General features: G+C 36.7%; 1 protein-coding gene across 2 annotated transcripts in view; it reads right to left on the bottom strand.

Annotated features, from left to right (window-relative positions):
• Pip5k1b (phosphatidylinositol-4-phosphate 5-kinase type 1 beta) overlaps positions 1–13915 on the bottom strand; it is a 313915-nt gene that overhangs the window by 77737 nt on the left and 222263 nt on the right. For both annotated transcript variants that reach the window (XM_047524303.1, XM_047524302.1), the window contains 4 exons: positions 10189–10394; positions 8725–8808; positions 8555–8603; positions 5249–5333 (listed from right to left, as the gene is read on the bottom strand). In XM_047524303.1, the coding sequence (XP_047380259.1) occupies positions 5249–5333; positions 8555–8603; positions 8725–8808; positions 10189–10394 (424 nt within the window). The remainder of the gene's footprint in view (positions 1–5248; positions 5334–8554; positions 8604–8724; positions 8809–10188; positions 10395–13915) is intronic.

Genomic DNA, 13915 nt, shown 5'->3' with positions numbered 1-13915 from the left:
AGAATTGGTCTTATTTATTTTGATCTACTTATAGTATTAAATACAAAATGTTTAGTAGCAATGGTTTCATGGCATTATAAATCTATTATATGGTCCAGTACCTAATTCAAAACAATTAATTTTTAAAAACTTCCTATATTTCAGTGGTTGGCAAAGTGTTAGGCATATGAAAAGAATTATATGATAACAAATATTGGTTGAATGAATGTATTATTGTTCTGAAATCTTAGGACAATCAGGTTTCTAGCAAATGATTAATCTAATCATTATATTCTAGTCAATAAATAAGTTTTAGCTCGGTGTGGAGGCACACATCTATAATCCCAGCGACTTGGGGAGGCTCAGGCAGGAGGATCACAAGTCTGAGGCCAGCCTTAGCAATTTAGTGAGTCCCTAAACAACTGAGCAAGACCCTGTCACAAACCTGGGGATGTGGCTCAGTGGCAAAATGCCCCTGGGTTCAATCCTCAGTACCAAGTGGGGGAAAAAAGGTTTTAGCTTTTTAGACACATTATTTGGATAGAGAATTTCAGTGAGCTTTTAACACATGATGATGATTATTTCTATTTCTAGAAAATATAGAATTTTGTAGACATTATTACATTGGCAGCATGACAATTCTAGGGGAGTTGGGGTGAATGGATTTAAGAAATTAAAAAACTAACATGAAGATCAGGTACTAATTTCTTAGGGGTGGTGGCAGGGTCTTCACTTACAAAGAAAGTTTGTCTTTAAGCCTTAAAGGCTGTAAAGCAATCAGAGTTGAGGAAACATCTTAAAGTTGGGATTTAAAATGTCAACTTTAATACACAACCAGTGTAATTCCACATCATGTACAACCACACGAATGGGAAGTTATATTTCATGTATATCAAAATACTCTACTACCATGTATGACTAAAAAGGACAAATAAAAAAAAAAGAAGTGTCAACGTTTGTATTAAATTGCTACCTTTTGAAATGGTCATTCAATGCATTATTCATCAAACGATGATTGAGTCCCTACTATGTGCTGGAAAATATGCTAGGTGGTGCTGGGGACATTTCAGTGAACCAAACACAGTACTTGAAAGAGACTTAAAGTCGGTTGGGGGTGCTGGTAGAGTGCTTAGCATGCGAAAGGCCCTGGGATCGATCCCTAGCACCAGGAAGAAAAAAAAAAAAAGTCTAGTGAGGGAAACAAATAGCTCATTATAGCACCGAATGGTAAGTACAGGAGGGAAGCACCAGCTAAGCTGGGACTTAAGGAAGACGAAGGGAAGGGTGGAGAGTGTGCTGCAAACCCAGGAAGAAGCATGAGCTGGAGCCAGCAGAGGGCGTGGTGTGGAATGAGGTGGAGAGGAGCTCCAGGGGAGGGACAGAGAGACCACAGGACTCAGAAGGCACGTGAAGGACTCTGCACTCTAGGGAATCCATAGGACCCCTCCCCCACTTTATTATTCTTTTTAGCATGAAGGGGATTTAACAGGTAATTAGGAAAAGCAGATTTGTATTTTAAACTGATTTCTCTGGCTGCAGTGTGGGGAGATTAGATTAAATGGGGCATGACCAGAGGCAAACAGAGTAGTGTGAGGGCCACAATTTTACTTTATGAATTTGAACAAATATTTCTCCAAAGAAGATGTGAATGGCTAATAAGCACATAACAAGATGTTCAACATCATTAGTCACTAGAGAACTGCCAATCAAAATCACAGTGAGATACTACTTTATACCCACGAGGATTGTGAAAACAAAAAAGGAGAGTAGCATATGTTGATGAGGATGTAGAGAAACATATATTACTAGTGGAACTGTAAAATGGTGCAGCTGCTTTGGAAGAGCGTTAGGTAGCTCCTGAGAATTTTAACCAGAGTTTTCATCTGACCCAGCAATTAAAAAATTCACATAAAATCTTGTATGTGAATGTTCATAGCAGACTTAACTCCTTATAGCCAAAAAATGAAAACAAGTCAAATATCTATCACCTGAGCATACATAAAAAGTGGTATCTCTATATAATGGAATATTATTCAGCAATAAAAAGAATAAAGTACTAATACTTGCTGCAACATGGATTAACCTTGATGGATACATGCTATAACATGGATAAAGTCAAACACAAAAGACACATACTAAATGACTGACATGAAATATCCAGAGTTGGTAACACCATAGAGACAGGCAGTAAATGAGTGATTGCCAGGGACTACAAAGAGGAGGAACAGAATGGGTGCTAAGGGTTATGGAGTTTCTGTTGGTGGGTAACAAAATTTTTCTAAAACTAGGGGTGGTGATTGTGAACTTAGCATATTAAGAACCACAGAACTGCACATGTTAACAGGTGAATTTTGTGGCATGTGAATTATATCTCAACAAAACTGTTATTTTTAAAAATAGACTATATGGCAAAATGGGAAAAAGTCAACAGATTTACTACTTAACAAGTAAAACACTTGCTATCTTAAAAACACAATAAATTCCCCCGCACTTTAAAACAACAACAAAACATGATGAACCATGCAGACTGAAAAAATCTTAACACACACTATATTTTCTAGAACTGAAGAAATAGTTGCTTACACCATTCATTTATATGCTATTCAGAAAAAAATTCCTCCCAAGGCAGAAGTCTCGTGGGAAGAGCCTCCCACGAGAGGTAGGGACATTAAAGGGCCACCTCCTCTACAAACCTACCAGGGGCTGCAAGGGAACTATGGTTTCCAGTCTTGGCATAGGTAAATGAGGTGGAAACTCTTCCTTAAACATTTGAACCCAAAAGCAATATTCACGCAGCCTTGCAGTCTGAATAAACACCACTTTATGGCCCATCTTAGGCCAAAAAAATCTTAGGCAGAGAATTTAATTTATAGTGGTCTCAATTTGACAGTGATTTTAAGATACCATTGAGACAGTCAAATGTAAAAAAAAAGTTTTCCTTAGAATAATAAGTTAAAAAGGTTATTTCTTTAACATGTAGAGTTCATATAAATCATCTGGAAAAATAATAAACACTCAATATAAATGGTCAAATGTTATAAAGCTCAATTCTCAAAGGAATTGTAAATGGCTAATAAAAATGACTAATGGCTGAAACTTACCCATACTCAAGATATGCAAAATGGAACAATCAGATAACATTTTTTACTTATCAGAGTAGCATAATTTAAAAAGCATAATGCTGGCCGAGGGCTGGTAAAATACAGACTTGTGGGAACCTTTAGTGGCACAGTCTCTCTGTACAGTTAAGTGCATTTTAATACCCATTATCCCTTCTTGGAATCTATCCCAAATAAATAATCCCTAATTTGGATTCAGAATTTGTCTGAAACTGTTTTCAGAAAAAAACTAGTTAGAAATAGAAAAAAGAAATTATATAAATGCTTAATACTCAAAGAATAGATAGATTATGGCACATCTATATAATTTTAATGTTGTATTGCAATTTTAAATGATGTTTTTGTAGAACACTCAAGGATATGGAAAAGTTCACGCTATAATGTGAAAAATAGAAGGCATAAAATTGTACACCATTACGTTACCAGAGATTTATTTATTTTTTTGTGGTGCTGGCTGGAACCTGAATCCTTGCAATTGCTAAGTATGCACTCAGTTACTGAGTTATAACCTCGGCCACCAGTTTTATATAAATACGTAAAGTACAGAAATAAAGACTGGTAAGAAGTACATCACAATACTAGAACTGGGTATCTCTGGGTTGCTGGATTTCAAGTAATTATCAATGTTTTCTTTGTATCTTTAAAACTCCAATAAATATCATAAGAAAAATTTGTCTTATTTAAATATAAAACATGAATATTCTACTCTTTCCATATGTTTTGTGGGTGACTAAATTGTCATGTTCTGGATTACAAAATTGGACCACAGAATAACTGAATCATAAAATAACAATATATGCATTACAGTGTTATTTTCTTCTTTTCACACAGTTTAAAACTTATACTATACACTACATATATAGTGTAGAAAATCTAATGAACACCAATAAAAAGGAAAATAAGATCCTTTCTTCATTTCAAAATAACCATTATTAGTCTAGAGTTTAGTTTAGCTTTTTTGTTTTTTAAACTCAAGATTTAAAGTTAGAGGGGGTTGGAGTTGTGGCTCAGTGGTAGAGTACTTGCTTGGCATGTGTGAGGCCCTGGGTTCAATACTCAGCACCACATATAAATAAATAAAAGATCCATTGACAACTAAAAATATATTAAAAAAAGATTTAAAGTTAGAATACTGATTTGAGATTTTTCCTCTTTTTATAACACAGGTGTTTGCAACTGTAAGTGTCTCTTTGAGCACTGCCTTTCTCATAAATTTTTGGAATGTGGGTTTTTATTTGTTTCAGTTTTCTAATTTCCCTGTGATTTCTTCTTTAACTTATTGGTAGTAAGAGTGTGTTGTCCAATTTTCACATATTTGTAAGCTTTCCAGTTTTTGTTCTTTATCGATACATTTCATTGTGATCAGAAAAGATACTGTGCACAACTTTGATCTTTTTAAATTGATTAAAACTTGTTTTGTGATCTCACATATAGTCTATCCTGAAGAATTCTCTATGAGAATAACCACTGTTAATAGTTTTAAATATTTAATTAGAATTCTGTTGTTCATTTAAGGTATACAGATCAATAACTACATATATGTAAATAAATTGATATTTAAAGGACTAAATGTACCTTTAAAACATCATTTTATTGGTTGTATACTATTTCATATTTGACTGTACCATAATATATTTAACCAATATATTTATGGTTGGACATAAATATAGCTTCTAATTTTTTTCACCAGAAAATAGGACTAATGATTATACCATCAATAAATAACTGATTGGGATACTTAATCACACTGTTTACCACTGTAGGGGAAAAAGGATCAAACTCTTCCAATAAAAATCTTGCATGATCCAAGATCAAGGAGCTGGCAGGTTTGGTGTTTGTGAAGGTCTATTCTTCATAGAAGACATGGTTGAGGTGTGTTCACGTGACAGAAGGGACAGAAGTACAAACAGAAGCTAAGCTAGTTCACTTCTGCCTTTTTATAAGTCATTAATCCATTCATGAGGGAATCTATTCATGGCAGAATCTATCTTGGATATATAATTGTGCTAAGTTAAGCAAGATCAACATGAGGAATGTTGGAAATTTGGTTTATTACATAGAAATTTTACAAAAAAATCTTTTCTTACATGGATACATGTTGAAGTTAGCAACTAAGTGCTACAAGTAAGACATTTTCATAAGATTCTTACCTTGAATTTTCTTGAAAACTCTGGAATTCATAAACTTTAGAAATCTGTCTGCATAAAAACTTGGTCTATGAACTGAAACTGTGTCCTGAAAAGACAAGACAAGGATGGCAGGTTTACTTTTCAGAGAATTCATCTCAAGTCAGAAGAAAGATCTATGCAAGTGGTTTCCTGTCAGCTGAGGATTTTAACCAACAGAGGCCAAGAGCTAGAGAGAGCAGTGTTCTGTGTCCTGCAGGGCCCTGGGCTGGTGGGGAGGACACAGACTCAATAAAAGAACAAAGATTCTAGAGGAAATAGAGCACTAGGGGACGGGAAAGACTGCTACATAAATCAAAATACTTGATCCTTGTTCATAACATTGTGTCCCTGGAGGTGTTTTCAAAATCTTTTCTTATAGGCAACCAGTGTTTCCAGTATCATTGGGAATGAAGGGTAGCACTCAGTCATGAACAAAAATTGGGGATATAAACAAAGCACCCTAATTTAAGAGTGACATTTACATTAAAAAAGTGTTCTGGTGTCACCTCCAAGTAGCAAGGTGAAGAGACCCAGGAGGATGCACAGGAGATAAGGTTAACTGGTGCTGTGCTGAATTACCTACCATCAGAGTTGACCTGCATTGCCAACTCAATTCTCTCACACTTGGCAGGAGTCTTTAGGACTGAAGGGCCATTTTACTATAAATCCAGGAAAGGGAATGGATGAAGGGCCAATTCTCTATGTTCACTTAGCAATCATTTATTGACTATTCAAGTTGTACATTTCTAGAAATGACAAGTTTATTTATATGTATAATGCTCCATTTTGAATGCAGGTATGAATTCCAATAGGTAAATTTCTATCAATTTAAGCTTAGATACTATAAAATGTCTGTAGTGGGATTGGGAGAAAAACACACTTGATAAGAAATCAGGAGAGCTGGTTCTGGTCTAAGTTCTAACTTTAAACTGGGTGACTATTCTTAAAAGGCTGGGTGACTAGCTGGGCATGGTGGTGCATGCCTGTAATCCCAGAGGCTTGGGAGGCTGAGGCAGAAGGATTTTAAGTTCAAAGACAACCTAAGCAACTTAGCAAGACCCTATCCTAAGATAAAAAAATAAAAAGGGCTGGGATGTAGCTCAGTGGTTTAGAATCTGGGTTCACTTCCCAGTACCACCACCCCCAACCCCACAGACACACACAAAAATGGCTCTGTGATCTTCTGTGTGATTCTGGAACCAGCTAGTTTCAGGGCCTCAGGTTCTGCCTCTGTGAAACAGCATGTTACATGAGCAGTACATGTGCTTTCAGACGTGATAATCTGTAGTGCTATAATTAGCATGTTATGAAGGACACGGTACACTAGACACATCTTCACCACATTACGAAGGCCCTCCAGGCTCTTAGCAAGGCTGGAATGTGACAGGACATTTACCCCTGATGTGACAGGTACTCTTCCCAGATCCTGGCAGCTTCTGTCTGAAGGAGACACCTTCTTACAAAAAGCACAATAATTTAGAATATTAGTAGGATACAAGGGGTATCCAAAAATAACTGAGACTCACTGAGACTCAGCCCTTGCCTTTAAAGGATTTCCATTAGTGCTTTCTTTGATATAAAGAAACACTATCTAAATAAGAGCCAGATATGAAGAAACACTGTCTAAATAAGAACCATATTTGTGAACAAAAACAAGTTTTGAATATTATGTAAAATTTCACAAATATATAATCAGCAGAGATTTTCTTAAAAATTCACTACACCCATAAGGTATATTTTAAATGGACAAAGGTAGGGGTCTCTTGGAAGCTTCTGGCCAATACTGGAAAAGGCCACTGAGATCAGAAATCTCACTTAGTAATAGGTAACCTAACTTGACTCAGAAAACAGCAGGGGAATAACCCAGGGGAAATTCTCTCTCTCTCTTCCACGTTCAAGGTGCTATATAGTCCCCACCTTTCTCAGCTGGAAGGAGAATTAAAATTACCCATGACCTTTTCATAGGAGGAATCTTTGATCTGAATAAGCCTTGGGTTAATTCTTAGAAATAAATTTGTGAGCCTGTTGTTTAAAAGTGCACTCTGACACAGGGTAGTCCTTAGCCTGCAGACAAAATGCAGATCTCTCATGCTGAAAGGTTATTAAAAGTCTTCTACAGAACTGAAAAATGTGTGTTCTTTTCCAGAAAGGAGACGAACAGCATTCATAATTTATCCTCTTTCAAAGCAAAGTGTCTGCTAGCATCTTAAAAGGAAACGTGTGACTACATCTTTGACCAATATATTCTTTGAATGTGTCATATCAAGTTATTAACTGAGGTAGGCTTAGGGCCAATAAATGGTCTGTCAGCAGCAGGAAGTTCAAATCTAACATCTGGATGTGACTCTGTGGGGTGTGTGTGTGTGTGCATTGGAAGTGCCCATAAGAGTGTGTGTGTGTGTGTGTGTGTGTGTGTGTGTGTGTGTGAGAGAGAGAGAGAGAGAGAGAGAGATAGAGAGAGAGAGAGGAAGACTGCCTACACTTTGACAATTGATTTTTTTCTTTAATCACATTAAGATGTAACTCTTGGGCTGGGGATGTTGCTCAGTGGTAAGCATTAAGCATCTCTTGGTTCAATCTCTGGCACCAAAAACAAAACAAAACAAAACAACTCTTGCAACATCTTCCTATCAGTCAGCATGTATACAAATGTGTAAGTCCATAACATGTAAATCTATACCATCTTAAACATTTTCACTTTCTATGTCCTTATTAAGTTTTGAGCTTTTGGTTGAATATGAACATGCATTATTTTATTTCATCCTCACAGCAGGTAGGTACTACTATAATCCCTTTGTTATGAGCAGAAACCAAGGAGGAGGCAAATCACAAGCAGTGAGTCCAGCTCACACGGCTGGTCAAGTGGTGATGGCAGAGTTCAAGTTCAGGGCTGTCCACTATCAAATTCAGGGCTCCAACCACTCATGGCCTGGTCTCCTGAGAATTTTACTTCAACAGTCCTTCTATTCTCAGTGTCTTTTTGAAAAGAGATTTTTGTCCTCATTATCTCATAATTGGGACCTCTGCATTTCCCACAGAAACAGCTATCATTTTGTTCTTGGCCTCTACTAAAGCCACTAGGCTGGATGTCATCTCTGTGAATAGCTATTTGAATTTATGTGGTCTTTGTTTTTAGATTTGGACCAATCTGCCAGTCTAAGATTCCGAGTTTATAAAGCCCTTTGCTCCTCGCCTCTTAACATGCAGTGACACAGTTTCCTAAGCACATGTAAAGTTTCCGAGGAACTGAAAATATATGTAGCTTAACAAGGAACATCAGTCACTTACACCATCATAAACAAGAGCTTTCCAGGAGTGTTCTAACTTCTTCATTAACCTAAAAGTAAACAGATAGAAAAATAACCATGAAAATGCAAAACCACTCACATCTGATGAATTTTCAAAAACATTTTGGATTACTCTGAAATAATAAAAGACCACTTCCCCAAATGTCTCACCGATATGATTGTAGAATGTCAATAATGCCCATAAATAAAAGTAGTTTTTCTCCCTTATGGCTTTTAGCTGGAATGCCTCCCATTCTGTTGATAGAACAAAAGAGAAAATATTTTATTGTATGTTCTAAGAATAGAAAGTCAAAAAAATTTATAGTAAATAGACTGAAAATAAATCTTTAAGAATTCCTTATCATCATCATCATTATTATTTTGCATCAGTTTAATGTCTTTCTGGTAATCCAGAATGATGTGCTTTCTCACAATGGAGAAATATCATAGCTATCAACTCTGAAAAGTTGGATAGGAAGAAGCCAATTTAAAAATTACTCCTATTTTAAAAGTGTGACCAAGAATTCTTAGAGTATAATAAAATACTGTTTTTAAAAAATGTAATGCTTTTTTTCTGATCAAAAGAATGTTTATTGTTGAGATTTAAAAAACGAAACATAGAAAAGAACATAGAAAATATATAAAAAATCCACTCCTAGGAAGGAAGAAATAACTATTGACATTTGGTATATTTTCCAGTATGTGCATGTGTTTATTAATCTACATAGGAGATTATTTAATTTATCATGTTTTATAATTTGACTTTTCTACTCACTGAATGATAAGCATTTCTTTACATTCAATGTACTATGTTTTTTAATAGCTATATAGTGTTTCACCATACAGATACAGAATAATTTAACTGATTATTGAACATTAAGACATAATCACAAGCAAAGATTAAAACAATCAAACACATGTTAATTTCTTTTATAAAAGTGAAATAAGCCTATGGTTTAGCTACTTTTGGAGAATTCTAGAAGTCAGGCCATTATAACCACAGAAAATGATTTCTTTTTCCCAGTCTCCTTGCTTATTGGCTAAAACATACACCTGATGTAGTTAACCATTTCGATAATTTTCTTTGGTTTTAATTGCTTCCATTGTCAATATGCACTTTACACATGCAAATGAATCATGCAGTTACCATCACATCTGGCTGAGGAGAGAGACCACATCTACCAGGACACAGGACTAGATTAACAGATCTCCTCATGCAGATAAAAAAGCTCTGACTTGTGAACACCATTTCTATCTTACATTTGCTTAAATACACGTGTATTCAAATCCAGAGTTTATTCTTCCCTCTTATGGTAGATGCTCGAATGTGTAGCAAATGGGAGTAGAAACCTTTTTGACCATTGTTAAAAAATGGAGACATCTGAAAAAAGGAACTCTGTGGATGAAAGAATAACAACAACCAGGACACTGCCACTTGTCTAGTTATCCACTGAGGAATAGAAATGAAGGCTGGCTGGACCCATCTTAGTGCCAAGGACAAGTCCATTCCCAGAGTGCCATCTATTTCCATGTACCAGGTGTTAAGTGCTTTAGTGCTGAGGGGGAATGGGACTATTTGTAATTACCCAGTGGCAGCAGCTGTCACAATCAGGATGGGCATGTAACTGCACTCACGTGTCTGGGTTCTCTGTGATGATTCCATCTCCAGATTTCCCTGGACCCTGGATGGATTCCATGGCTGTTGAATAGAGGACTTTCTGCATTCCAGGTCGCTTTGCATCAGGCATATTTTGTGAGTTCTCCTCCTCTTTAAGGGAATGGTCCAAGATGTGGATCCCCAGCAAAAGGCTGTAGTCCATGATCTTGAAGCTTTCCAGCACCTGAAGAAGAAAAAGAACCAAGAAGCCAGTCAACTCAAATGGTCTATGAGTTTCATCTGCATGGAATCAGAGAGCTCTAAATATATAGATGTACTGCTCTTGCATCCTTCCCATGGAGTGGCTGATAGAGGAAAATAATTGCAATAAAAACACTTGAGGTTATTATTAGGCCACATGCAGGAAGGACTGGTAGAGTGGCTGCAAGATGAAATTTCAATACAAATCTAAAGCAAGCACATCTTTTCTTAAAACTCCATGAATGTTTTTCATTATTAGCATTTACTGAAAACTTTCCATGCACCAGGTGCTAAGGGCTTCACTTGCATTCAATCCTCATATAACCACCTATGAACTAGGTACTATTATTGGCTCTATTTTAGAGACTGAAAAAATAGAAAAATAAAGCAATTTGCTCAATAACACACAGCATGTGACAGAGGCCTAAGTGGTCAACTCTGGTATTCACACTCTTAATAAGCACTAGAGCAGAGAAACCAACAGCCAATCGTCTCCACAAGCTTGTAACCTCCTCAGCATGAAGACTCAGCTGGAATGTGTGGTTGCTTGGATTCTGTTCTCAAAATCTTACTCTTGCTAAGTTTATTGGTTTGCTTTTCAAAGCCTATATTTCAAAGTTGCTGGTTTCCTGTAGTCAGTCTTTTAAAAATATATGATCTCAACAAAGAAGAGAACTTAATGCTTAATTATCCAAACAGCAGACAGTGGGGAGGTGAAGGAACTAAAAATAATTGAATGTAGCCAGACAAAAGAGATAGCAATGCTTTGAAAGAAAAGTGACAGGTGACAAGGACTAGATAAGAGTCCCTCAAAATGACTTCAGAGTTCAGGGGAACCTTGGAACACTGGGGACACTGGGGACCCTTCCTAGACAGAGAGTGTATGTTCAGGAAGAGTATCTGAAGATTGGGTGTTTTCTTCTATAAAAAGGTTTTTTTTTTTTCTTACTAGTTTGTATATAATTCTCCCCTACAATGAACTTTATTGTCTTTTTTGGTAGTGGGGATTGAATCCAGAGGTGCTGTAAAACTGAGTTACACTTCCAGCCCTTAATATTTTTTATTTTGAGACAGAGTCCTGCTAAGTTGTTGAGGCTGGCCTTGAACTTGCAAACCTTCTGCCTCAGCGTCTTGAGTTGCTAGGATTATGGGCATGCTCCACAGCCCCCACCAGCTTCTCATTCTTTTTTTAAATTCAACTGTTTTTTGGTCATATATTCATGATATAAGAGAGGGGTTAAGGTCTGGGGACTCAAAGACCTATGACTGTCACATTATGGCTTTGCATAGTATGTATATACATGGTCTTCAAACGATGGTTTTCCTTGGGTCTTAGGCATCTTAGCCAATAATCAGGACACCTGAGAAGGAGCTGTGAGTGTCCAATACCCTTCATCTTTCAAAGTACTAAGTTTGTACTTTCAGAAAGAAGGTAGACAAGTGGAGCTGAGAGTAGAATCTCATTATTTTAGAAGTTTGAGACATAGAATTTTCTAACCCAAGAGATCTGAGACTGGCCTAATAGTGATGTGGAGCCAGCCTCTCTAACCTGGGGAGTGCAGTCAGGACTGGAGGAGGAAGGAGGAGTGACAGGTAATACTTCTGACTATTGACCCAATGCCCAACCATCGGATCCATTGGTCAGTTCTCCGTGGAGGGGTCTCACCCTGCCAGAAGCAGCACAGACCATGACACTAAACAAGACTGTTTAGTGTCAAGCATGCAGGGACTCAGCCTCTTACTAGTGTCATTTTGGCCAATTTTGATTTCTTTAAAATTTCTGGGTTTGTGGTTAGCTGTAGTATTGTCTGGATGTTCAACAGGAAATGACTGGCCTTCAACCCTGCAATTCTGGTCAATGGCTCTAAAATGAATGCCTTATGATCTGTCCAGAGAACATTCCTAGTTTCAACTGGTAAAGAACACAGCCATGTTCCCTGCATAGCCCACAGTACTCATTTGTAAATGATTCCTCCAAAGCAGTGAACTGGCCTCAAAAGCAAATTCTAATTAGACTATAACAACACTGTGAATGTTCCTAACAGGCACCTGGAATCATTTCCTCTAGTTAGGAGTGGTAAAGACTAAAAAACAATCCTGACATCATCTTGTTTACTTCATTTTCCTCTGTAAAGTATCTGCAAATTAATTCTGCTTGTTAAAAGGCATTCTTTATAAAATATTTTTCTGCTATTTATTTAACTGAACTGTTTGTTTTGGCTTTGCAGTCTCTTTTACTGTTCTTAGATCAATTTTATAAGTGATAGGCTGTGATCCAACTGTAACTATAGCATAGAGTAAGAAATGATCCTGATCCTATAAGTGGCCAAATACTTTTCCTGGTTGGTTGGTTTGTTGTGCAGTCCTGGGGACTGAGCCCAAGGCCTTGAACATGCTAGGCAAGCACTCTACTACTGAGCTACCTCTAGCTCTTTTTACTTAATTTGAGACAGAGTTTTGATAAGTTGTCCACGCTGGCCTGGAACTTGGGATCCTCTAGCCTCAGCCTCCCAAGTAGCTGGGATCATAGGCATGTATCACTGCACCTGGCTCTGGGTTTATTATTATTTTTTTAAAAGAATAAGTTTCATAGAGAGAAGAATAGTAATTACCAGGGCCTGGAAAGGATGTGAGGGAGAGGTGATGGAGACAGGATGGGATATGGAGTATAGACAGGAGGAAGAATGCCTAATATTCTATAGATGAGTAAGATAACTATGTTTGACAACAATTAATTATCTAGTGGAGAGGATTTTGAATGTTCCAAACAGGAAATGACAAATGTCTGAGCTGAGAGATATGCCATTTACCCTAATCTGATCATTATACATGAATCAAAAAATAAACAATGTACTCCATAAATATGCACAACTACTATGTACCAATTAAAATAAAAAAATACATTTAAAAAATCTTTAAGAGAAACTTAACTAAGAAAAGGTTGTCAAAAAGATTTAAAGAGATTCATTTCTCTTTGTTTACTCTTACATTGGATTGTCAGCCAACTGGAAAGAACCTGAATTGCTCTAAGGAGGGCAAGGGTCCTACTTTCATAGTGAAAGGCTTAAAAAAGAAATTCCATTTCCATTACGTGAAAAGTTGATTATAAAAGTTAGATTTTTGGTTAGGCAAAAATCACCATCCGAGAAACAAAAAGACACATATATATGCATGTATTTTAAATCGAAATTTAAAATTTCTGTAATGAAAAATTCTGGGAGCAGATTTCAATTCAGTGTTTTTAAGTCTTGCCTCAATTAGGAACAAAATAGTTCCATTATTCATATCCTCCAAGTCCTTTAATTAAAGAAATTAATAAATCTGCCAAAAACTTAACATGCATGAACTGCAAGAGTGAGCAGCATTTGGTGACATGGCAGACGGTCTGGTTTGTCACTCAGGTGCACATTTATTTCCAGAATGTCTGCCTGACCTCGCAGTTGCTGGTAGATTCTGTACCTGTGCCTCTACCATTCAAAATGTAAGTTACAATGCAAATATAAG

This window comes from Sciurus carolinensis, chromosome 14 (assembly GCF_902686445.1).
Source record: "Sciurus carolinensis chromosome 14, mSciCar1.2, whole genome shotgun sequence".
NCBI lineage: Eukaryota > Metazoa > Chordata > Mammalia > Rodentia > Sciuridae > Sciurus > Sciurus carolinensis.
This window is presented reverse-complemented; position numbering and strand designations above follow the sequence as displayed.